We start from the raw sequence: 27,385 nt of genomic DNA on the forward strand, positions 1-27,385 counted from the left end.
GGTATTTAACCTCACTCCAGTCAGGATGTGATCATCAAAAATCTACAAATAATAAATCCTGAAGAGGGTGTGGGGAAAAAGGAATCGTCCTGCACTGTTGGGAATGTAAATTGATGCCGGCAATGTGGAGAACAATGTGGAGGGTTCTTGAAAAACTAAAAATAGAGCTACCATATAATTCAGGAATCCCATTCCTGGACACGTATCTGGAAAAGACGAAAATTCTAATTCAAAAAGACATATGCACCCCAATGTTCAAAGCAGCACTATTTACAATAGCCATGACATGGAGGCAACCTAAATGTTTGTCAACAGATGAATGCATAAAGAAGATGTGATATAAAAATACAATGGAATATTACTCAGCCATAAAAAGAATGAAATAATGCCATTTGCAGCAACATGGATGGATCTGGAGATTATCATACTAAGTGAAGTAAGTCAGACAGAGAAAGATAAATATCATCGGATATCGCTTATGTGTAGAATCTAAAAAAAAATATACAACTGAACTTATTTACAAAAAAGAAATAGCGGAAGTGGGAGTATGAATTAGGAGGTTGGGATTAACATATACACACTACTGTATATAAAATAGGTAACCAACAAACAAGGGAACTATACTCGTTTTTTAAAAATTTTATTTTTTTATCTTTATTGGAGTATAATTGCTTTACAGTATTGTGTCAGTTTCTGCTGTACAACAAAGTGAATTAGCCACATGTATACATATATCCTCATATGCCCTCCCTCTTGAGCCTCCCTCCCAACCTCCCTATATCACACCCATAGGTCTTCACAAAGCATCAAGCTGATCTCCTTGTGCTCTGTAGTAGCTTCCCATTTTTTAATAACCTATAAGGAAAAAGAATCTGAAAAAAGAATATATATTTTTTTTTCAGTAAGTTGTTTTTAAAGTATAGTTGGCATAATATGGTTTGGAACTCTTGGTAAGGGCCTGATGGACAAGAGCACACGTGCGGAGGTGCCGGAAGATTACCTGAGCAGCTGCTAACGCCCAGTACGTGCTGGGTGGCGGTCAGTGCATTTCATGAGAACGTGAGACCATAGACCTTTCTGGTATATTGATTAAGTGGAATATTGGGCAGAAACTTTCTGCCACAGATATCCCAGCTGCCATATACTTGAGCTGTGTAATCTTGGGAAAATGACTTAAACCACATACGCCTCAGTTTCTATGCCACTTACAATAGTAATATAATAATAATACTTGCCTTGCAGGCTTGCCAGGAAAATTTAATGAGCTGGCAGATCTCAAGCACATGGGATTGTGCATTTCACAGTTTCAGGTGGCACTCAGTACATGTTCGCTATTACTATTCTTATTTCCTTGTTTGGTAGTCTATGAGTGTGTCTCTCAAACTTTTTATCATCATTGTTCCCCTAAGGAGATTGCTTTGATTTTTTTCCCTAAATATCTCTTTCCCTGATAACATTTTAATACCATAGATATGCTGTATATCTGCTTACGTCCTGTGGCAACTTGGAGGATCATAAACTATCATAATTTCTGAGGTTTTCTTCTCCTTTCTTAAAACCAATTTTCTCACCCTCTGGGGAAAACATTGCCCTGGTTGAGAGTGTGTAATCTACTGTATTTCAGATGATGTGTTCTCCCCCAACCCAAGGCATTAGGGTACCATGTTAGAGTGGGGTTGACTCTTTATAATGTGGGGTTGAGCAAGGTTTGACCTGGGAGTGATGCTCTCTTATCCTGTTGATGTTTCCCTCCTAAAATAAGCACTTTGTTAATGGATTGCCATTGAATATACGGAGTCATTAGTTATTGGTCTGAAAAGTGGAAGGTGGGTGGATTCTTGGAACTGCTGGGGATATGACCAAGGCACCTGGGAAAAGAACGTTTTCAGCTCCAAGAATGAGAAATCCTTATGGGGAGGCCTGGAAGCTGAAATTAGGTTTAAAGTGTACGCCTAGAAGAAGAACATTCCTCGTTTACAAACAAGTTTGCTTTCAGTCTTGCTCTGAGAGTTAGATGTCGGTGAGCTGTGCTTAATCACCCTGTCTTATGATCAGTTGCGGCATATCCTTCTTTTCTGCTGTGTTGTGAATTATTGACCTGAGCGTATCTCAGTGTTAGCTTGCTCCGGCTGCCATAACAAAGTACCACATGCTGGGTGGCTTAAACAACAGAAATCTATTTTTTCATAGTTCTGGAGGTTAGAAGTGCAAAATCAAGATATCAGCAGGGTTCTGAGGCCTCCCTTCCTGGCTTGTAGGTGGCTGTTTTCTACCTATGTCATCAGATGGTCTTCCTTCTGTGTGTTTCTGTGTCCTATAATCTCCTCTTCTTACAAGGATACCAGTCATATTGGGTCAGGGCCCACCCTAATGACCTCATTTTACCTTAATACCTCTTTAAAAGACTCTGTCCAAATATGGTCACATTGTGTGGTTCTGGGAATTAGGACTTCGACATTTTAAGGGACACAACTCAGTTCATAAAAATCCACTATCTGTTGGGTAGTGTGCATTCAATAGTAAATGAATGAATGAATAAATACCATTTTTTGTTTGTTTTTGTTTTTGGGTGCATCGGGTTTTAATTGTGCCACGTGGGCTCTCTAGTTGCGGCATGTGGGCTCAGCAGTTGTGACATGTGGGCTTAGTTGCCCTGCGGTATGTGGGATCTTAGCTCCCCAACCAGGGATCAAACCCGCGTCCCCTGTGTTCTGTGTTGCACGACGGATTCTTTACCACTAAAGCACCAAGAAAGTCCCAATAAATAAGTTTTTATTTATATTTTTACTGTTTGCAGAATTGGCAATTCTAGCAATACTTGTGAGTTATTAATAAGTTTCTTAGCATTTTTATATTTCTTTCACCCTGAGGATATGCTTAGGAAATAAAATCCCAAGGGGATGTTCATATTTATTCAATAACTATACACCACTCTTCTCTTCATGGAGGAAGGTCCTCTCATCATGTGAAGAGCTCCTGCCATCAGCAAGTGTGCCCCAAACATTCGTAGACCCTTGAGCAAGGGTTAGAGAGAGGCCAGCGCGGAGCTAATCTCTAAGAAGTAATTCATCTGATTAGCAAATTGTTTTATAAAGTGTATACAGTCCTCCTACCATGACTGATCTGCCTTTCAGAATGTCCTAGAAGGCCAGGCAGGCTTGACTTTTGAAGTCTGACTCCACCAGTGCTGCAGGGAAAGTAGCGGCACAGAGAGAGCTGATCCCAAGCCTCTTCTCTTCCCACAAGGGGTCCATCCTGAACCACAAGGGTCTTTGCCCACGCACACCAGGTCTGCACTCTCCTCCCCCCAGATAAACAGGTGACACCTAGAGGTGTCAGAACCTCGGGAGGACAGACCCAGCAGAGAAGCCCACCCAGGCCCTGGGAGAAGGTTTGGGGCAGGAAATTATGGACCTTGGGTACAAAGAGCATAGCTAAGAAGAGGCTGTAAGGTCTTCAGACAGTCACGCTGTTTGGCCCTATGCACCCCTTGTCCTGATGGGCGGGTGCAGGTCTTGCTCTGAGGGCGGTGTTGTGATCAGTTTCAACTCCTTCAGGACCTTGTACTAGTTTTGAGATTATCTCCATACTCTGACTTCCTTGAAGAGTCAGAGGGGCAGAACGTTCTGCGAAAGCCACCAGGGTCAGGGGTTAGCCACGTTCAAAGGGAGCTGATGGAGGTGGTTTTTTTCACCTGGGAATTCACGTCATTATGTCCTGACACTAAACACCTACAGTTTCTGCACCCCTGAGTCCCTGCAAAGACCAACTCAGATTCAGATCTAGAAACCTGTAAGCAGACTTCAGGTAAAGCAGAAATTGCATAGGCTCCCTGGAGGGGTGCCCACTTCCCCTGCAGGGAGCCAGGTCAGTGGTGCCACCCCTGCACTCAGGTGAGCCAGCCTGGCCTCTCATGAATGATGCAGCCCTGCCAAACCCTGGACAGCAGTAGCCACCTTCAAGTCAATAGGGTCAGGAAAAGCCACTTCTTCAAAATTATCTATGGTGGTTTGCCAGGCTCTGCTTATAGCTTCAGAAAAAAAAAGCTAATGTGTTTTTTCACCACATAGAATAATTTATAGGTAAGGACCAATTTACTTGCTTGGGAACAGTGGGTGGTCTGTGCCTTTCCCAGTGGAAGGGATATTATGCTAAGCAGGGTGACAGGCTTCAGTGCTCACCATGGAAGGGGGGAGAGCTTTCTAATTAATTACCTGGCTGTCTTTACGTAGCATCGGTACCTTACTTTGTCCTCAAGATTCATTAGGCAAAACCGTATTTCTTTTATTTATTTATTATTTATACAGTATCTATTTTCAAAGAGAGTTTAAGACAGATGAGAAAATGGGAGAGGGGATGGTATTTGGAAAGCTGTCTGAAACAAGACATTTGAAGAGACAATTCAGACAGAAGTTTGGAGGTGCTTTTCCTCTTCTTGATACAATTTCCTGTTTTACTTCCCCTCGCAGTAAACTTCCTTCAATTCTCTGCTGTACAGATTCAGGTCATCCCTTTTCATCTTTACCATCCCTCACCATACCCTCCCAGCTCTAGTCCATTAATTGCAGCCTTCTCATTGTCTTTAGGATAAAATCCAACTGGTTTACCAAAACCTCAAGGCCTTGTGTGTCCAGGCCCATCCGAACCCTCAGCCTCTCCACTCACCCCATCCCTCACAAAACATCCCCAGCCACATTGGTCTTTCAGTTCCCGGAAAAGATCAGATTCTGCTTCCCTTCTACCTTTGGGCCTGCTCTTGCTAAGACCTGGACTATTGTGTTGGCCTCTCTCCTCCCATGCACTGCCCTCCCTTGTCCCAGCTCCCCCATACTCATCCTTTGGGCATCGCATCCTCCATGATGCCATGCATGCCATATTTAAACCCACACTCACAGCCTCTCAATACTCTCTATCGTACTTCTCTGTGTCCTTCATGACACTGTTCCTGTAGTCATCATTTCCATTCTCAAGTTTGTAGTTGTTATTTGATATTTCTTTTCTGTCCTGCTTTCGAAACAGATCACTTTCCCGACAGTAGGGACTTTGTCTTGCTCATCTTCATATCCCAAGGGCCTCACACTGTGGCTGGCACAAAGTAGCCACTCAACACTTGTTTGAAGAATGAATGAAGGAATGAGAAACACTAGCTTTAGGAGGAAGTCTGATACACTTCACTTGATTTAGAATGTCTGCCAAGGATATTTGGATTTCTAGAGAGGGTAGCATTCTGGTCCAAAGAGATTGGTTTATAATTATGAACTGTAAGTGTCAGGGAACTGGTGTAAAAAGGGTTTTGAGGAAACAGAGGTCCGTTGGGAAACTGTGTCACATTAAGCAGCTGCCCACCCGCAAGTCTTTTTCCTTGATCTGTTTCTTGAGTGTTTTGTCTAAGAGAGCAGGCCTGCCATTTAGACGTGATACTTTAGAAGTTAAATCTTGCTAGACCCACCACAGTACTCCCAAGGACCAGGGGGCCCTGCATTTCAGTCAAGTGTGAAAATGTAGCTAAGGAAGGAATGAGTAATCCGATCTCATTTCAAACATATGATGCTCCCCTCATTAACCTCAGTCTTTAAAATCTGCTTTATCATCCCAAACTGTACATTACTCTCTAATACTTGAGTTTTTAGTTTTATTTACAAGTGAAGGTGGGAACTCTTTTCTGAACAACCATAAAGTAGCTGACACAAAGGTGAAACAGCAGTCAAAAATTTCTTTTCATGTGACTCGAGTGTGTGTGTGTGTGTGTGTGTGTGTGTGTGTGTGTGAGACTGGGATCATCTTACAGCTGTGTTGCCTCCCCCTGCTGCCAGCTATGTGCACATGGGCCTGGGTGACATGGACTAAGTCAGACTGTAGCTTGCTTTCCTTTTTTCTTAAAAAGAAAAAAGAAAAGAAATAAAAGAAAAAAATGTTATTGTGTTCTCCTGATTTTTTTTTTTTTTTGGTGGAAGATTTTTTTTTTTTTCCCCTTAACAAAAACTTAAGTGGTTGGAATTGATTGGCAACATATATTCAATACTTAAGAGGATACAATTTTTTTGCATGTGGGGTGAAGTTGGAAACCTGCAGAGTTCATAAATGAAAGCAGGGCTCTGACTGTGTATAAACCTATAAAAGGATCTTCTCATATGTTTAAATTCCTCAGGATTGGGGGAACGTATTTCAAAATTCATTCAAATGAGAGAGGCCACCAGTATAGATTTTTTAAAGGTAGCTTTTGAAATCTGTTGTGTGTGTGTGTGTGTTATTATTTTCCTTTGAATCGTTCCTTATCTGAACTGTGTAGCTATACTGGATATGGTACTGATGGCTCTCATCTGAGGTTTTATTTTATGTCTTAGATATCACTTGATGTAATCTTAACCTCAACCTGCACGTGTTCCAGGGTCAGGGCAGGGGAGAATGTCCTTGAGAGAAGGAGAGGGTCAAGGATAAGGAATAATCTTCTTTCTCCTGTTTCTTGTCCCTTCTCATCCTCCAAATCCAGAAATAGTCCCCTGAACACAGCCTGACACTTCTGCATGACAGGTGTCCTGACGATGAGAAGGTGCATTGTAAAGCCTCTTTATTCAGTGAGGAAATTTTGTAACATTTACATTCAGAGCCATCCCTATCATACTGAAATAGCCTTAAGCAATGAATTTTTCATTTTTTTAGACTCAAAACCAGATAACTCATCTGGAAATACACACTATGTAATTTCATTTCACACACCTAATCAATATCATGGCCTGAAATCTGTATTCTCCTTGTGAAGGAGACACAAGATTTTCTGTTTCATTATGTCTCTTATAAATGGGGTGCAGTATTTTGGTGGGAAAATAGGCCATTTTTATATTTTGGGGTTCAACTTATTTTTTTCATCAGCGTTTTTGCAGCTCTCAAAGATAGTGGCTTATTTTGTGTTGATTGTAACTATGCGGAGTGGTAAAGTCATGTGCAATTAAAACGCAGTTGAACCGTTACACTGAATGTATGTAAATATTTCGAAGCTGTTGGTATATATGAACACAAACACATATTTGCCGTAGACCATAACGTCATCACCATTTTTGAATTGAGGTGTTAGGTATCTAGCGTGATCCGACGTGCCTTTCCTCAAACGGAGTTTGTAGTAATAGATCAGACTGATCTTATGTGAGTAGTACTCTTGCTGAAGAAGAGCACAGAATTTGATGTTGTTTTGTAAAATAAGCACAGTGCCGTAGTAATTACAATTATTTTCCACTTGCGTGTTCTGTGTCTTTTCCTAAGGTCATCTAGTTCCTTTGCATTTGGGGGCTATTTATCCGTCAATCACTCCAGCTAGGTTAGTGCAGCGTAAAACCCTTGAAACCTGTTGTGAAATATCATCTCAGTGATTCCTTATGGGGCCTCAGATTGAAGATGTCAAAGCGTTTTTACAGACTGCCTCTTCAAACAGAGTAATCATCTGAAGGTCATTCTTTGATTCGTCCATTTATTCTACAAACACTTCTTGAATGCCTGCCACGTGCTGCTCTGGGCTCTGGGGAGGCAATAGTGAGCACAAGCAGACCAGCCCCTGGCTGTGTGGAGTTTACAGGGAGACAGAACACAGCTTAGGAGCAAGGCCCTGCAGACCGCACCAGAGTTCAAGTCTATCCGTGTCACTTCTCCACTCATCCGCCTTGGAGAGGCTATTTAACTTGGAGCCTCCCTTCCCTCTATGGGGATAATAACAATATAAAATGCACTATTTTATTATGAGCCCATGTACGTAAGTTTCTTTTAAAGTATCTAAAACTGTAAATGCTACGTTGGAAGTGCTCTTGAAACATTGAAATAAGTGAGGTGGGTGTTTGGGTGTACAGGTGAGGAGCTGAGAGGTCAGTCTAGGATGGAGATTGAGTTTATGACTCATTTGCATACATGATCATTTTTTAAAAATTTTATTGGAGTTCAGTTGACTTACGATGTTGTGTTAGTTTTAGGTGCACAGCAAGGTGATTCAGTTCTACATACACATATATTCCTTCTTTTTTGGATTCTATTCTCATATAGGTTATCACAGAATATTGAGTGGAGTTCCCTCAATAGTAAGTCCTTATTGGTTATATATCTTATATATAGTAGTGCATGTATGTTAATCCCAACCTCCTTATTCATCCCTCCGCCACCACATTTCCCCTTCGGTAACCATAAGTTTGTTTTTGATATCTGTAAGTCTGTTTCTGTTTTGTAAATGAGTTCATTTGTATCTTGTTTTTAAATTAGATTCCACATATGAGTGATATCATATGATATTTGTTTTCTCTGTCTGACTTACTTCCCTTAGTATGATAATCTCTAGGTCCATCCATGTTGCTGCAAATGGCATTATATTTTGTTCTTTTTTATGGCTGAGTAATATTTCATTATATATATGTACACATATTCTTTATCTTTCCTCTGTCAATGGACATTTAGGTTGCTTCCATGCCCTGGCTATTTTAAGAAGTGTTTCAAGGAACACTGGGGTGCATGTATGCTTTCAAATTATGGTTTTCTCCAGATACATGCCCAGGAGTGGGACTGCAGGATCACATGGTAGTTCTATTTTAGTTTTTTGAGGAACCTCCATACTGTTCTCCATAGTGGCTGCACCAATTGACATTCCCACCAACAGTGTAGGAAGTTTCCCTTCTCTCCACACCCTCTCCAGCATCATTTGTAAATATGATCATTTAAGCTTAAGGCTTGGATGCCATTACAAGGGGAAGAGAAGAAGCGTGCCTGGACCCAGGCTTATGGGACTCACACTGAATGGCTACATTGAAGAGGGAGAACCTGCAGAATAGGAAATAGCAAAAGAAATAGTAAGAAAACCAGCAGCTGTCATAGCAATCAAGGAATGAGGATGTTTCAGTAAGGGCATGCCCAAGTCTAAATGATGCTGTGAGATTAAGAAGACAAGCTAAAGAAAGCCCTTTGGATTTGCCGACCTGGGGCTGATTGTTAACATTAGGAGAGAAGCTTGTGGGACAGTAGGGCAAGAGCCAGTGTGGAATGTGATGGTATGAGATGGATGGGAGTTGAGAAAACAGAGATATTGATGATGGACTATTCTTTGGGGAATTTGGCTAAAAGGAGAGAAATGTGGGAATAGCTGGAAGGGGGCTTGTGGGTCAAGGGGATTTTTTTAGTGGAAAATATTAGGGAATGTTTAAACATAGATCCAGTTTGAGAGGGAGAGATTGTGCACACAGGGAAGGAGGAGATAGTTATCCTCTAGAGTCCTGTAGGGCAAGGGCTTCAAGGAGGAGATGATGCGATCAACCTTTAGGGAAAAGAAAGTGGGTGACATAAAGGTAGACTCGTATGTTTGGCAACAGAAAGGCGTGGGTGATCCTGTCTGATGCCTTCTGCTTATCTTCAGATTAAAGTCAGGCTGTCTACTGAGAGTGAGGGAAAAGGGTTTGGAAGGAGAGTGAAGGTTAACGCCATCTTTGAGGAGAATGGGAGAGGGTACTTTCCAGAGAAGTACAATAAAATTGCTAGATGGGGTGGGGTCTTACTTTAGGTTGGGAATTTCTTATTTAAAGTAGACCCAGTCTGGGACTTCCCTGGTGGTCCAGGGGTAACGAATCTGCCTTTCAATGCAGGGGACATGGGTTCGATTCCTGGTCAGGGAACTGAGATCCCACGTGTCACTGGGCAACTAAGCCCATAAGCCACAACTACTGAGCTCGTGTGCCTCAACTAGAGAGCCCACGTGCTGCAAACCACAGAGCCCACATGCCCTGGAGCCTGCATGTCACAACTAGAGAAGAGAAAACCCATCTGCCACAACTAGAGAGAAGCCCAGGTACTGCAACCAGAGAGAAGGCCTCGCGCTGCAACCAAGATCCCGCGTGCCACAACTAAGGCCTGATGCAGCCATAGATAAAAAAAATAAAAATTAAAAAAAAAAAATAAAGTAGACCTTGCCTATGCTGTTAGGTGACTTTCTTTAGTGGGAATCTGAAACTCAGGTAGGCACAGGGGAGACAGGGCTTGTGATTGGGCGGGAAGCGTTTGCTTGATGGGTGTAGTGAAAGAATAGAGGGCAAGAGAACCTGGGGTGTTAGCAGAGAAGTTTTTGACGTGAGAGACTGTATACCCTAAACTGATAAGGAGAGAAATGTGGTGTAGTGGGAAGAGCACTGATTGTTTGTTAGCTGGGAAAATTGAGTTGCGATTCTATTTCTAGGATATGCTACTGTTTGAACTGGTAGAAGTCACAGATTTCTCCAAGCTTGTTTTCTCATTTGTAAATTAGGAATAATAATGGCATTTCTCATAGGTCTGTAGGTATTTCACAAGACTAGTAGTGGCTAGCCCTCAATAGATATTTGAATATGTAGTTGAATCTAAACTCAAGTTGGAAATGTACAGAAACCTAGTGGTGAATAATGTGAGTATAGTTACTTGTTTATTCCTTCTCTTGAATTATCAAGAATGGTTTTAAATATTAAGCTCGAATCTTCTGTTCTAGCCCTGCACAGCTTGCCTTCTGAAAAAGAAAGGAAAAGAGGGTGAATTCTCATTCTCTCCTCCGCTGCTCCAAGTCAGTGCTGGCAGATTGCACTCCGGCGCATGGCAGGCTGGGGGACAGCACGGAAAGGAACGCACATTTTTAGAATGAGTGCTACATGTTTGAGTTGTAGAGTGGAAGAGAGAAGAGAAAACCTTTTAGACTGCCTGGTGTCACATGCTCTTGTGGGATCGCCTGAACACAGTTTCTTGTAGAGGAAAAGCAGATGTAGGAAGATTTTCCCTAAAATTACTGCTTGGTAGCTCAATGATCCCACTTCCTACAGGTTTTTTTCACTTGGAATTCAAGGAACTCACGACACCTACAATTTTTCAGTTAATTGGTATACATAAGGTGGCCATATGTCAGACAGTTGGCAATTAGTTTATCTTTTCAACATCTTTTCCTCCAGTGGCCACACATAAAGACCTTCCCAAGCTGTAGAATGCGGTGGCAGCAAACTTGGGATGATTGGATATGAAGGAGGAAAGGAGACTTCGTTGTCTGTCTTGCTACCAACTTACCAGTAGCCATCAAATCCTTTGGACGCCTCCAATCCGTCGCACCTTGCTGTTGCCCATCAGCTGGGCAGCCCTGGATGTCCCATTCCTGCCAAGTCCTGGAGTCACGTGGGCAGAGCAGATAATGGGCCCCCTGGTGTAATTACCTTTTACTTCTGCACCAGTCCAGCTTTGAAGTGTTACCCAGTTTAAATGCCAGGCTGCTGTTAGTTTTGAAAATTTGAGCAGTGGGGAAGGGCTTTAGCTTTTTCAGGATAGTGGGTGTTGGTTTTAATACCAGTGTAACTAACACCATTCATAAAAATATACCTGAAACTTGTATTTTCATGCAGAAAATTTATAATACTGTCTTCCATCCATACCCTCTATGTGGCTTCAGGCAAATTATTTCGTCTCTGTGGACTTCATTTGAGGTTGATATAAATATCTCCTATGGGATGTTGTGGGATTAGATGAAATGAAACATATTAAAAATCTTTGAAATTATAAAGAGCTTTATGCAAAAAGTGACTTGATATGACATGAACCTTTACTGAGTACCAAGAGCCATGTCATAGTTGTCTTTCTAGTTCTCAGCTCCATGCCTGGCAGGGCATGGGCGTTCCCTGAGTATTCGCTGACCTGTACTTGGTGCTGATCAGACCATTATGAGTCTTATTTTCCATTCAGAGCAACACATATTAAGAAAGTCATTGCCAATGAAGGAATCAGCATTGCTAAGATTCTGGAGCAAATGAAAGAAAAGGGACATATACACAGGAAAGGAAAAGATCTCAGAGACCAAATAAATGTCTCCATGTTTGCAGGGTTAATGGATGGGAAGGTGTATGTATATATCCCCAAAGGAAAGAACTATGATAAAAATAGGGAATGAAAGTCAGAGGAAAATAAAATTTGATGAACAAAGGAATAACCTCTCTATTAAATAAGGGACAAAATCTCCCTGGAATAGGGGGCTTTTTGTTATTTCTTTTAAAATGCTAATAGCAAGAATGACACAATGAATGTATGTTTTCCACGTGTTAGATGATATTCTAAGTGATTTATAATCCTACAACAAGCATGAGAGATTAATACTATCATTTTCCCCATTTTGCATATGAGTTAACTGGGGCATAGGGAGATGAAGTAATGTGCCCAAGTTATCACAGCTAGTAAGTAACTAAGCTGTCCAGGCCAACTGTCCCCAGAGCCCAGCTCTTTCTCATTACACAATCTCTACCTCTTTCTTTTAAAAAAAAAAAAATTATGTATTTATTGGCTCTGTTGGGTCTTCATTGCTGCACTCAGGCTTTCTTTTAGTTGTGGTGGGGGGGAGGCTACTCTCCGTTGTGGTGCGCAGGCTCCTCGTTGCCATGGCTTCTCTTGTTGTGGAGCACGGGCTCTAGGCGCGTGGACTTCAGTAGTTGCAGCACATGGGTTCAATAGTTGTGGCTCATGGGCTTAGTTGCTCCGCGGCATGTGGGATCTTCCTGCAGTAGGGCTCAAACCTGTGTCCCCTTCGTTCACAGGTGAATTCTTCACCACTGTGCCACCAGGGAAGCCTTCTACCTCTCTTAAATCACAATTTATTGAGTTCCTACTTGGTGCTTTTAATTACTTTATAGGCATTGTATCTAGTCTTCCCAACATGAGCGTGGATTATTATCCCCTTTTGAGATAAAAAAAAGTGATATTCAGAGAGGTTAAGTGAAGTGTCCATTGTCATGCTGTTTGAGTGGCTGAGCTTATGTCAGACTAAATTCTGACTTGAAACCCTTTGCTCTTTCCATGCCCCCACGCAGCACCTCCACCTCTCACTTATTGGTTTGATCCAGTAGCAAGAAGGACCAGTTGTTCCTGATTAGTGAGTGTCTGGGTAGTGGGACCCTAAAGTAGCTGATCATCAGACCCATCTGGGGAAAGTTGACAAAATGTACCTGCCCTGCCTTCTTTGAAGACCAATCGAACCAGAATCTGCAGGGGTGGGGGGGATGCAGAAACCTTAATGTTTCACCACCTTCCCCAAGTGTCTTTGATGACCCTTGGGGATGGGATGATGGGAAAATCTCTCCCAAAGTTAAGAGTCTAGCAAATCAGCTATTTCCTATGCCTGAACCATGAGGTGCTCAGTTTCTGAGCAAATGAATGAATGCATGAATATATGAATGACTAATTCCCTTTGAAATGGGTTGAAAAGGGTATAGATATGAGCTGTAGGGGATGCCATCCTTTGTGAGCCATATTCTTTTCTTTTTTTTAATCCTGTTGGTGCTGTCTCAATAAAATTCTTCTCTAAGAGTGTCTCTTCAGCACTGGGCTTATTAAATTCAGGAAAGACTCAGCCTTGCAGTCTTAGATGATGCAGATTTATGTGAACCCAGGGAACGGTCAGTGGGAGCTCCCTAGTGGATTGAGAGCAGCGTATGGCAGTAATAAAGGTGTCCTCAAAGTTTTTGCATTTGAGTTTGTAACATTGTAACTTGTTCTAAACTTATCCCTATTATTTAAACCAACTGCATTGGAAACCATGTGAGAACAACCCTTCAAATGTGTTAGAGAATTTTATGCTTGTCAGGAGAATAGATTCTCTTCTTCTTTTTTTTGGGTCTAATTTTAATGTTTTCAATTCTAGACTGACTGGAGCCAGAAAATTGTCAGCTATTTAAATAAAGTGTTTCCTTTCTTTCCTTCCCGCCTTCCCTCCTTTTTTCCCTCTTCCCTTCTCTCGTTCTCTCTTTTAGCAAAGAAAAATATTTGTCTAATGAGAAAAACTTCAAGGGGCTCGATTGAGCTTCAGTGAATGAGATGGAAAATGATTTCAAGTTAGGGGGTAGCTATTGTTATATTTTTCCTTAAATTCCTCTGCTTAGCCCCCCATCTTGGCCCGTTAACTACAGAACTCTCCTGATTGTTGTAGGAACAGTATTTATAACCCATCTCGAGGAATGTGGAAATGTGCACAAGATCTATAAATTGCTTTAGTGTTTCCAGATTCTAATAGAGACATTTGCAGTATAGTTGGGCCTATGGATTCTGCACCTGTGTACGTGTGGTTTGAAACACAGACTTAACTCCAGAAGCTCTAAATCCGATGTATCCAGGGAAACTTTTCTAGGAGAATCCCTCGTCAAGTTAGCTTTTCCACTTGTATCACTTCAGGCAGTGTGCTGTCTTGGCACTATCCAGCCAATGCCGAAACCATTAAGATTTTATTAGGTTGGTCCTGGTGCCATTATACTATGCAATAGGCAGTGCTTATTGACAATCCCTATTTTCTTTACTATGATTTTTATAGTCTGAGTTTAGTAAGCGCTCATGGAATGCAAGATCCTGGAATTAATTTAAAAAAAAACTTTTTAGGCAACACAAGGAGAGAAACACTTTGTGGAAAGCTTTTCCATGATTTATATCTTTTGAGTCTCAGTTCCTATAAAAAGAGTTAAAGTAACTGGCATAACTGCCGCTGTTACTGTTATCTTTAACAGACAGGCAGGGTCAGGTTCTTGCTGTCTCCAAAGAGCATTTGTTGCATGTTGCTTTACACTCAGGCTTTTGAAACTGTGTTTTCTGCTTAAAATGAAAATGTCTGTTTTTACCTAGCATCTTCCATTAAGCCATTCTTCATAATCTCTCATTTCCTAGAGGGGAGACATATTCAATGTGGTATTCAAACAAATAGGAAAGAGAGAAGAAATAAAAACCCACAATTTTTGCTCTCAATATTTGAAATTTATCTTGTAAAGCAAGATCTTTTTGTTCCTAACCTGTAGAGACTTATAAGTGAAATGGCTAATGATTTTGAAACATGAGTTTGTTTATTAACTTCTAGAAACAGGACTGTCTCCATGGGAAGCAGATAAAGAGTTGGGAAAGTGCTGTGCAATCAAAGTTTTGTTCCTTCTCTGAGCTGGGCTGGCTTTCACCTCTTCATCCACATGACAGCCGTCCATGCGCAGAACTTCTGGAATCTTTTCCCTGGCTCGCACCTTCCTATCCTTCAGATCCTCATGTAGACAAACCTTCCCATGCTGTGTTTTTCCTGATACCCCATGGACTAAATTTGAGCTTTTTACCTGGTGCCGTAATTCCCTGATGCCCTGAGGTTGGAGATCTTTACACAGTACCGTAATTCCCTGCTTATTCATTTCTCTCCCTTCATTATACTTTTAAGACTCACAAAGTCAGAAACCGTATCAGCTCTGCATGGCGGTACCCTCATTCTAGTGCCCAATAAATACTAGCTGAATAGATGAATAAAAAACACATTGCTTTTTCATGCTTTTTTGGTGTCCATGGCACGAAGCACTTTTAGGCTCTGTTTATTAGAAACGTACCTTTAATTTCCTCTATAAAATCAGAATAAAAATACTAACCTTCTAAGGTATTTGTAAGATGGGGTAGGTCAGTGGTTCTTAACTGGGGGCATTTTGCCTCCCCAGAGGACATATCTGTGGCAATGTCTGAAGACATCTTTGTATGCTCACAGCAGCTCCACAACAAAAGAATTATCTGCCTCAAAATTTGAATAGTGCTGGTGTTGAGAAATCCGGGAGTAGGTGTTATCACAGAGAACTTGGCTGGTCAAAGGCGATTTTATTTTACTCTACATTTTGGAGTTCACCTCTTCGGACACAGAGAATAACGGTTTTAATTATTACGTCCCTGCTGTGTGTCAGGCACCATATAACTTTTCACAAATATTATCCCATTTAATCCTCTCAACAGTTCTGTTGAGTTAGGACCTATTTTATCCTCATTTTTCAGATAAGAAGACTAAGACTTAAAAGGTTAAGTAACTTATCCAGCTCCTAAGTGCCAGAGGTGGGATGAGAACTCAGGGACTGTGCTTTTGACCATTATACTGTACTACATTCTCTATAAATACAGTCTCCATCTTAGGGTCTCAAGGGATTTCTCCCCTTAGTAATTAGTAGGAATCACAGCTGAAAATATGGAGATTTTAGCCTACTTAAATTTGCAAAAGTCATTATTGCCTAGGTGGTTCCAATTTTACATTTGCACTAATTTGAACAAAGATACAGTCTACTGGATGACATAATATGTAGGCTGCTGTTGATCCAAGAATTAGAACAAGTCTACCATGCACAGTTATTTTGTGGGATTCCCAAGAAGCACTAAGAAAACCCTGAGAGTTTGTTTTCATTCAACATTGAACTTGTCATAGCTGATCAACACACTGTGATCTAGATGGGACTTTTCTCCTGATGAGGTGGATAAACAGTGACAGTTTGCCACATGTAATCCCATTAGGAGCTTTCTTCAGGACCACATCCTCTTCTTATGTCATTATACAAGAACCAGTCATAAGTAAAGCACACCTACCAGAGAGCAAGGCCTGGGGCAAAGGGTTGGCTGGTAGGGCTTTTTCTATCCTTACAGAGGACACAGTTAAGGTAAGTGGAAGATTTGCAATTTGGATGCACAGTGACGGTGACAGTCTCCAGGTCCATCCTTGGGTACTTTGTTAGCTTCCAGTCTTTATTGGCTTGAGGTTATTCCCTGATAAAGTTTCTAAACAAATTCTATCATCCTCAAGCATTGGTTAGTTGTTTCTAGGGTCTTAAAACTTGGCTTATACATGCAATTAAGAAGCATCTATTCTTTTTACATAGGAATTTAAAGACCCTGGGCAGCTGTTTTTCTCCCTTGGAAAATTCTGTTCATTATTTGCTACTATGACACTTTAAGGATTCCTGTGGAATACTCAAAAATGAGTTAGAGTCTGTTCTTTTAGTCTCACCTACCTCTTTTGAAGAGTAAATGTTAAGAGCACCGAACAGATTTTTGTCCTTAAACAAATCATGTTTTGTGAAAGTGGGCCTCTCTGACTACAAATAACCCTTTAAATTCCTACTGGATATTAGTGCTTCTCATTCAGACATACTTTTTTCAGGGGTCTATTTTTTTTTTAATTTTATTTATTTATTTATTATTTTTTTGGGGGTACACCAAGTTCAACCATTCAGGGGTCTGTTGAAGCCAAGTGACATATTTAGTCATTGTGCTACTCTACCGAAAGATGTCATTTACATATAAGATGTAATTTGAGACCATCTCCTGGGGACAAAAGTCATTAGTATGCCTTATGCTTTTATTCTTCTCAAATGAATCATTTGATATGCTCTTGAATTTATTTTACATTTAATAAATTAAAACATTCAAACGATTAAATAAGATGGCACTGTGTTTAGGGCAGTGTTTCTCAAATTTTAATGTGCACCCCTAGGCTCTTGCTAATGTGCAAATTCTGTGTTTCCAGCAACTTCCCAGGTCAGGTTCATGCTATTGAACCAGGGATCACACTTGAGTAGCAGGCTATTAAGGAACATTGAGATGGTTTGAGGATTTGAAACCTGATCTAAGGATGGCTTCAAGCTCATGGCATTAAATTCACTTTTCCTGCAATACCCTTAGTTTTATTATAAATTATTCTTTAAGCGTATAGGGAGATTTTTGCTAGAGGGGATGGCTCCTGTTCCATGTGATAAAACATGTATTTGTAATTTTTAACAAATTAAATAATGCCTATTTTTAATAAAGTACCACATCCCTCTGTTTTACCTGGAAATAGACTCTCTATACCCCCTCCTTTTTTTTTTTTAAGTTTTCTGAACAATAAAAAAAAAAGTGACTATTACTGTTTCTGGTCATCAAAGCCATTTTTTAGGTGACTCACAATCTTTTAAATTGTAGAACACATTTACAATATTCTGGACACAAATAGCAGTTACAGTGTTTTTTCTTTTTTAATTATGTTTCTAAAGATAGCTAAGGGAACAATTTCAAATAGTTCCTCTGTGCTTTAGATATAAGTTGTTTCAATCTCTGTGTATTAGTGAGAATTAAGAGACTTCTAGCTTGCCAGGTCCTGTCATGTTAGCTTATTTTGTAGGGAAATCAAATCTGGCACCTTTCAATTAACTTCTTTACCTCTGTCATCTAAAAATAGATGGAACAGTTCTGGAGCAAGAAGTTTTGATTACTATCTGTAGATTGCCTTTATTTCCCCAATTGTGTCTTCTAATATTTCAGTTTGCTGAAAGTCCTTTTCTAAAGGCAGTAAAACACTCACAGATGGGAGGAAGTTGAGTTGTTGGAAAATAATTTATTCCCAGTCATGAGCTTGTCAACTCTCAGAGGAGTCACAGTGGTGTGTCTCATCTGTACCTGGAGGTCTCCAAAGAGGGGATAAGTGGAAATGTATCATGGATTGGAGTTTGGTCATTCCAGTGGGTAACTCAAGTGTCAGCTATTTGGGAGGCAGTTAGAGATGAGAGGAGGGGGGGAGTGGGGAAGAAAAGAGAAGTCTTCTCTCTGCCTTGACCTATGTTTCTGTGCATCACCTTTAAACTGCTTCATCACAGTGTCAGGTCAAAAGGATGCATCTTTCTAAATAACTATCAGTTCTCATTTTGCATTTGTTTGTAACTGGAAAGGGTTTCATATTTTTTTTTCCCCTTAAATTGTATTCTTTGCTCAGTCACTCATTTCATCTGGAAATACAACTGTGACCAGTTGCATTGTAAATGGTCATCATTGATTCAGTGGATTCAGCCCTGGGCCTCTTGTGACTCTGTTTGGATATGCAAATAGATCTCTGAGAGAAGACACTGACTGTGATGTAAAATTCACAGTGTGATTATTGATAGTGAGAGGTAACAATATGGTTTTCTTTTGATGATAAAGATAATTGAATCATTTTCATTTCTTGAATACCTCTTCAACTGAATTATTATTATTCAACATATCAGTTAATGTCAACTCCCTGCCTCTGGGCATTTAGTCCCAATCACAGCATTCTTGAAAAGCCTACAGTCAGATCAGCCCTTAATCCATTCACTACCCTTAACTGCTTCTTTTCTCTCTACTTTCCTACAACAGATTGCAGATTGAGCTTAACCAAGAAGTTCATAGGCTGATCTACACTGACCTGACCAACCACAGAAGAAGGGATTCCGCTTGCCCCATTGGGCCCCTGTTGACCGCTGATAACTTGGCTTCACTTGTTGCCTGGGTGGAAAGTTCTCCCTATTGAAATTTTTTTGCACATGGAGGACAGTAGCCGAGAGGGCAACACAGGCTGATCAGACCAGAGACTGCAGGAAGATTCTCTGACCTTGGCCTTTGGGACTTTTCCTCTAGTTGGACTTCTGGACTTTAACAGAACCCCATTCAATCATTTTGGTTTTGCTCTCTGTTTTATTTTGTTTTTCTTTTTCTTTTCCCTACCACATTGTGTTTTATTTCTGTACTTCAGAAATGGGCCTACAGACCACAAAAGGGCCCGGCCAGGGGGCTTTTTTCCTGAAATCTTGGCTTCTCATTTCCCTGGGGCTCTACTCCCAAGTGTCAAAACTCCTGGCGTGCCCTAGCGTGTGTCGCTGTGACAGGAACTTTGTCTACTGTAACGAGCGAAGCTTGACCTCAGTGCCTCTTGGGATCCCGGAGGGCGTCACTGTACTCTACCTCCACAACAACCAAATTAATAATGCTGGGTTTCCTGCAGAACTGCACAACGTACAGTCTGTGCACACCGTCTACCTTTACGGCAACCAACTGGATGAGTTCCCCATGAACCTTCCCAAGAATGTCCGAGTTCTCCATCTGCAGGAAAACAACATTCAGACCATTTCACGGGCAGCCCTGGCCCAGCTCTTGAAGCTTGAAGAGCTCCACCTGGATGACAACTCGATATCCACCGTGGGGGTGGAAGACGGGGCCTTCCGGGAGGCTATTAGCCTCAAATTGTTGTTTCTATCCAAGAATCACCTGAGCAGTGTGCCTGTGGGGCTTCCCGTGGACCTGCAAGAGCTGAGAGTGGATGAGAATCGAATTGCCGTCATCTCAGACATGGCCTTTCAGAACCTCACGAGCTTGGAGCGTCTGATTGTGGACGGAAACCTCCTGACCAACAAGGGCATTGCCGAGGGCACCTTCAGCCACCTCACCAAACTAAAGGAATTTTCCATCGTCCGGAATTCGCTGTCCCACCCCCCTCCTGATCTTCCAGGTACACATCTGATCAGGCTCTACCTGCAGGACAACCAGATCAACCACATCCCTCTGACAGCCTTCTCGAATCTCCGGAAGCTGGAACGGCTGGATATATCCAACAACCAGCTGCGCATGTTGACTCAAGGGGTCTTCGATAACCTCTCCAACCTGAAGCAGCTCACTGCTCGGAATAACCCTTGGTTCTGTGACTGCAGTATTAAATGGGTCACGGAATGGCTCAAACACATACCCTCATCTCTCAACGTGCGAGGTTTCATGTGCCAAGGTCCTGAACAAGTCCGGGGGATGGCGGTCCGGGAGTTGAATATGAATCTGTTGTCCTGTCCCACCACCACCCCCGGGCTGCCTCTCTTCACCCCAGCCCCAAGTTCAGCTTCTCCCACGACTCAGCCCCCCACAGTCTCTGGCCCAACCCGTAGCAGAAGCTATACGCCTCTAACTCCCATGGCATCGAAACTCCCCACGATTCCCGACTGGGATGGCAGAGAAAGAGTGACCCCGCCCCTTTCTGAACGGATCCAACTCTCTATCCATTTTGTGAATGACACCTCCATTCAAGTCAGCTGGCTCTCTCTCTTTACTGTGATGGCGTACAAACTCACGTGGGTGAAAATGGGCCACAGCTTGGTAGGGGGCATCGTGCAGGAGCGCATTGTCAGTGGTGAGAAGCAGCATCTGAGCCTGGTGAATTTAGAGCCCAGATCCACGTATCGGATTTGTTTAGTGCCACTGGATGCATTTAACTACCGCGCTGTAGAAGACACCATTTGTTCTGAGGCCACCACCCATGCCTCCTATATGAACAATGGTAGCAACACGGCTTCCAGCCACGAGCAGACGACTTCCCACAGCATGGGCTCCCCTTTTCTGTTGGCGGGCCTGATCGGGGGCGCAGTGATATTTGTGCTCGTGGTCCTGCTCAGTGTCTTTTGCTGGCACATGCACAAAAAGGGGCGCTACACCTCCCAGAAGTGGAAATACAACCGAGGACGGCGGAAAGATGACTATTGCGAGGCGGGCACCAAAAAGGACAATTCCATCCTGGAGATGACAGAAACCAGCTTTCAGATCGTCTCCTTAAATAACGATCAGCTCCTTAAAGGAGATTTCAGACTGCAGCCCATTTACACCCCAAATGGGGGCATTAATTACACAGACTGCCATATCCCCAACAACATGCGATACTGCAACAGCAGTGTGCCAGACCTGGAGCACTGCCATACGTGACAGCCAGAGGTCCAGCATTACAAAGGCGGACAGTAAGACTCTCGAGAACACACACGTGTGTGCACATAAAGACACGCAAATTACATTTGATAAATGTTACACAGATGCATTTGTGCATTTGAATACTCTGTAATTTATACGGTGTACTATATAATGGGATTTAAAAAAAGTGCTATCTTTTCTATTCCAAGTTAATTACAAACAGTTTTGTAACTCTTTGCTTTTTAAATCTAAAAAAAAAATAGTTGCTGAAGTACTGTACAGGGTTGTACAATGAGAACCCAACGCCAAGGTGAAAGAGTGATTCTTCCTCCTGATGCAATTCACGACTTTGCTGTTGAAAGCGTCAGAACAAATTCCTTTCCTAGAGTTGGTGGTCAGATGAAATGGCAGGCTAAAATGTACTCATCAGGGTAGAATAACTAATAGGTGTAGAACAAGAAATGCCCCCAGATATCTTCATGCTATTTCTATACTTCCTGCTTCTGGAAGAAAAGTGAAAACTTCTAGAATATGAGAAAGGAGGTAATCACCCTGATTTGACCCAAAGGAAGAAATGCAGCAAACATCTCTCGAGGAAGTCAGTTCCTGTGAGATAAGTTAACCCATCCTGGCAGAATCACGAAAATGAGACGAGATTTGAAAAGACTTTCAAACCCAGGGGTTGGCTTTCTGACTGGGAACTTGAAAATCACTCTTCAGGCTTCCCTGGCCCTATGTGAAACAGTTACAGATCTGAGTCTGATTTCAGTCATCTTCGGGGGGTAGGTAGGATGTCCCAGCAAGAAAACTCCCTTTAAAAGCGTTACTGTTCAAATTACACATCAGGTTGAATCACATTCAACAGAGATATATTCTAGAATACTTTTTTAGAAGAGGCTAATAAAATAATGGGAAGAATTATATTGAATGGAATTATTTTTGATAATGAGAACTATTTGGGTAGATTCACTGCAGCTATGTCAACATGATATTTAGACCAACAAGGGATCAATGTTTGGAATATACTAAACTTGTTATTTAAAAATTATTGATACCATTTAGACAAAAGCAAGTGATCAGTGGTTCTGTTATACTATATCAACCAACTTTGTTAGTATCATGTTGAAATAGCTTGAATTAATACCTTTATCCCCTCAGAAATTCCTGTCTTCCAATCACCTCATGTATATTTTCGTAATTAGCTGTTGATGCTACATTTGTTGCTCCCCCTCTGCTCAAAATTCAAACGAAAATTATGGATGCCAGTCTTGGCTGCACAAAATATCCATGTACACTTTAAAATGTATACTAATTGTCCCTGCCAATAATTCTGTAAGGACACATCAAAGCTGGCAAAATAACGAATTTTTTAAAAAAGCAATACCAAGTTTCCACCTTGAACTGACTTTGATCCTCTTCCATTTTTTAAATTTCATTTATTCCTTTTCAATCGTGGATGTTCCTCTTCTTTCGAAATTGTGGAGGGATAATCAATCTTATATTAACAGGATAACAGATGAAAAATGAACAAGTTGGAGAGGGAAGGCTTGTTCCCCTAATCTTGGCAGAGCAGGGCATAGAGCAGAGGGCATGGAGAAGAGAAGAATGTCCAGGCTTAATTCTAGATATTTTTTTGAAGCAACGTCCATCTTCAGAAAGCATGTATAATGTACTCCTTTCCATCCCTTAGATGTAGAAGGGCTATCGATCACATACATACATTATCTTAAAAATACACCCTTGAAAATTCTTTTTAAAATCAAATTTAGGCATTTCACTCTGTGTTGCATGTTTCCTTGATCACTGGCCATTATTTTAGGAACCTATGAAGTTAATGTCACAATCATTTTGCTTTCTCTTTTTCTGTCCCTCTTTTAATAAAATAGAACTGTGATGTGTCTTCTTTGTAAGAGTTTAGGTATAAAATGCTATGCAAGTTTTTCTTTATAGTAAGAGCTTTATTTTCTTTAATAATATATCCCCAACTCGTATGTTTTAACCTTCTTTGTCCCTCAGAATAAGCAGAAAATATAACTGAAGTTATAATGTTATAGACACAAGAACCGAAACTGTGCAGTCAGTCGAGCTGAAATTAACTACGAATTAATTTGAATTAATTCTAAAATGACTTTGGTTTTCATTTTAGTCTGATCGCTAGCTCGTTTTGACTGTTGCTTTTTTTAAAGCTAGGTCCACATAGTGAAGGGATATGACAATCTGTGAAAGTGATCACTGTAGCAGTATGCTATTGGAAATGCAGGACCGTGACATGGGGTTTTGTGTATTTAACTGGTAATTCCCTTCCACTGTCCTTTTCTCCTTGGCTGTGTAGATAAAACTATATGTTCCAATGATGGTACTTTGATTTTTGAGGGTTTTTTCCTTTTATCCACAAAATAATCATTCTCATTTATTTGTATTTTGTTTAACCTTCAGCGGGATATTTGGCTGCTTGAAACAAATGTCTTTGCTTTGAGCCAAGAAGACCAAGGTTAAAGAGGTTTCTATAATGTCTTATGAGATTCACAGAATGACTTGGGGCTTAAGTCCTACAACGGAGACCTGGTAATGTGAAATGATTAGGATGATCCGAAATGGTTCCTTTGCTAGAAGACATTCCTGAGGAGATAGAATCTAGTTATGGGCTTAATTCTGAGCTTGTGCACAACATGACAGAGACTGCTAAAACTGAGATCAGTCTCCTATTTGTAATGGTATACCTGGGTTTCTCATCTACCCCAGGATAGAAAGCACATCATGGAATCTGTAACAACCATCAGTGGTGGATTGTGCTTTGAATGGCATTTTTGCTGATACATCAACTCTGTATCTTGGACCTCTCTTGGGCTCATACATTATTATGCATTTTGAGATTAGTCAAGGGTCAAAGTTGAAGGTGCAGGACAAGACCATGAGCAAAGCCATACACACCGGCTTATAAAGAGCTTGATGCTGGATGACCAAGCGAAGTGATTTCAGATGCTATGTGTCTACTTTCAGAGCTGGGTAACTGTCACTCTGCAGAGGAAATTCTAAAAGAAAAAGGTGTAGCCATGAGCACACAGATATTATTGACCATTATTCACACCCAGGGTTGTCATGAATACCTACTTATTTGGGGAGATATGTTTGAACAGGGAGACGCCCTTAGCCTATCGCATGGGATAATTAAAAGTAGAGAGGAAAAGGGTGTCCTCCTGCCTAGTTTTCTTATGTGAGAAGTGGAAAACATTCTACCCTGTGAGAAATCATGCAATTTCTAGTTATCTGGATGTTTGTTGAAGATGTATTGGATGTTTTCCCTGAGATTAAAAAAAAAAAAAGAAAAGTATAACGTGACCAGTCTGCTAAGAAGGATGAATGAAATAGCTAATCTTACGGCTCCATTTCCTACTAGATCATAATGGTCCTAATCATTTCACAGGAGTCAGAACTTCCTTCCCCTCTGAGGAGGACAAGCTCTCCATGTTGTGAGCAGAGCATCCATTCCAGGCAGAAAGCGATATAGTTGCTGTCCTCCGCAGGGAGCAGATGGCTTGGTCAGCTAATCTCTCTTGCAGAATCCTTTGCAGCTTTTGACAGTGAAGTGATAAATTTCCGTCACTTCTTACTTCTAGTATTTTTCTCTACCCTATCACGAGGAGTCATTGTTTCATGTTAGAACTTGAGGAGCATGGTTTTGCTCATGAGTTACTTTTCCAACTTTATGGGAAAGCAGAGCAGAAAAGAGAGCCCCAAAGAGAAAGTGATGCACACAGGAAAAAAACCAAAACACTCCTCTTCATTATTCGTCTTGTCCAACCTCGCCTGATGCTCTTTTTTTTAAGTCAAAATACTACTGTAGGAAGCAGTAGTTTACATCCTTCTCTAATTTCTTCAGTGGGGTCGAAAGACAATTGCTGACAATAGGGGATGCTTGTCACTGATTGTAGGGAGAAAGTTCTGTACATGTGGGATACTATTGTTATAACAAAAAATTCACATTCTTTTGCTATAGTTTGTTTTTTCTTTTTCTAGTGGCACACCTACCAGAAGAGCACAAAGCAAGGCCATCCAAACAGGCATTTTTTGACAAGTAAAAAACGTACACTTGTGTACACACACACACATACACACCACACACTGGGGTAATTGTAAAGACATTCATGGGATGTAAGACATAAAACCTTTCTGAGGCAGGGTGAAGTCGTCGCTTCTGTGCATCCCTCGTAGGACCAGTTTATATTCACTGAAAGTTAATCCTGATGATTTTTTATTGTTTGAGCCGTATGTTGATTTGCTTCTGGTTTCTATGTAGTGCGTTCTTGCTGACAAGGGACTGCAAGGGGCTGGAAGATTCTGCATCACACATCCTCTGAGACCTACCGTGTCGCACACTTTGTTAACTACAAACTTCACTCTACACTATACAGTACCTTGTTGATATATTCAGTAAAGGCTTATTTTAAAAAGAAACCATATTGTGTTTATCTGAGTAAGTTCATTGGGATACTGCTCATCCTTGCTTGGTTCATGTCAAAGAAAAATAAGGGACGCTTCCCGATGCAGGACCATGGCTGGAATGAAGGAGGTAATAGGGTTTTTACACTTTCTCTTCCCTTGAAGACAACTTCTGTGTTTTAAGGCCATTTACTCTTTTTGTATGAGGGGTTTACATGAAATCTTCATGTTTTTTTCTACTTCCTGACTGAGTTGTGTGTTGCTATGAATATCTTTTAAATATGCACACATACATGGAACATATTATTTTGTGTTTGTGAAATGTGTAGTTTAGAATATAGATAAATACCAATGTAGTTACATCATCAGAATAGTCTTTTCCCCTATTTCATAATATACACTATTGGTTTTAAATGTCAGTTCTCCTAAAGAAATCTCGCGGTATTTTCTACTTCAGAATTGCTTATAGCTCATTCACCCATACTTTCAGTAAGCTTTCATGAAAATGTATTTATTCATATGCTCAAGTTCAATCCGGGACACACCTCCTGATTTTCCAGAACCCCTTTGTCTAACCCCTCTTGGCCACTTTACTAATCATGTATTTGACAAGAGACCGAATCAGGAAATAAAATGATGATACTTCAGTTACTGGTATTAATGACTTACAGACTCTCTGTTGGAGAATTAACTATGAAAGACAGTTGTAACAGGTGATTCATATTACATTTGGGAGATTTTATGTTCAATGAGTCTACGAATTCTTGGTTACTTTTGCCAAGAGTTACAGACTGTACTCTATGGACACCAAACCCTTAGTCAAGGAATACCGTTCATTCAAAAGAGTTTATGAAACAATGTCTACTATGTCCCAGGCACTGGTCTGAGTTCAGAGGTTTCATAGAAGAATAAAATACAGTCTTAGCCAAATCAAGTATATTTTCAGCTGCATCGTGTTCCTAAAGAAGTTTGTTCACCCAATATATTTACTTTTCATCTGCTTTTTACAGAGTACTTTGTTAGGTTCTGCTGGGGATTCAGAGAAAAATTTGACTCTGCTGCTAAGAAGCCCACAGATTGTGTAATAAACTTGTTTTCTAACACATTCCAGTGCCTCAGAGCCCATGTAATAGCTTTACATTCTCTCATTAAACTCAACGGATATCTAAGATAACAAAAGAGAGATACATACCTATTGGTTAATTTGATAATTCATCAAGTTTATAAGATATTTAGAGAGAAAGATATTAGATGATCTTGGTGTTTAATAGATGAAACAAAGTGAGAATGCCTTGATAAAATCAGAATTCAATTGAATTAAATTTTCAGATTTACACCAAGTAATTAAAAATTTTGGAATTGTTTTTGGTAATTACACAGGCAACCTCTTAAATTCCCATTGAGCGCCAGAATGGAAATCAATCCAAAATAATAATCACAATGGCACCTGACTCCATGGACTCCTCTTAACTGTTTTCTTGCCTCTTAATTAATTGACTGGCCTCAAGACTGACTAGCCTTCCGGACAAATTTTTAGTGTTTAGGATTTTTCAATGGTGGATTTACCACAACTACACCAAGTGAATACATCCATTGATTATTGTTTGTGACAAATCAAGGGAATATTTTCACAAACCTCAAAATATCTATATCTTTGAACACCCTTGGTCATCCGTTCCTA

The 27,385-nt window shown here is 40.8% G+C and overlaps 1 protein-coding gene across 3 annotated transcripts in view; it reads left to right on the forward strand.

Annotated features, from left to right (window-relative positions):
* FLRT2 (fibronectin leucine rich transmembrane protein 2) overlaps positions 1–26,728 on the forward strand; it is a 100,038-nt gene extending 73,310 nt beyond the window's left edge. For all 3 annotated transcript variants that reach the window (XM_057732447.1, XM_057732446.1, XM_057732448.1), the window contains one exon: positions 18,922–26,728. In XM_057732447.1, coding sequence (XP_057588430.1) covers positions 19,300–21,282 — 1,983 coding nt within the window. In that variant the 5' untranslated portion in view covers positions 18,922–19,299 and the 3' untranslated portion in view covers positions 21,283–26,728. The remainder of the gene's footprint in view (positions 1–18,921) is intronic.
* Positions 26,729–27,385: the final 657 nt, after the last annotated feature.

This window comes from Hippopotamus amphibius, chromosome 4 (genome assembly GCF_030028045.1).
Source record: "Hippopotamus amphibius kiboko isolate mHipAmp2 chromosome 4, mHipAmp2.hap2, whole genome shotgun sequence".
NCBI classification, from domain to species: Eukaryota; Metazoa; Chordata; class Mammalia; order Artiodactyla; family Hippopotamidae; genus Hippopotamus; species Hippopotamus amphibius.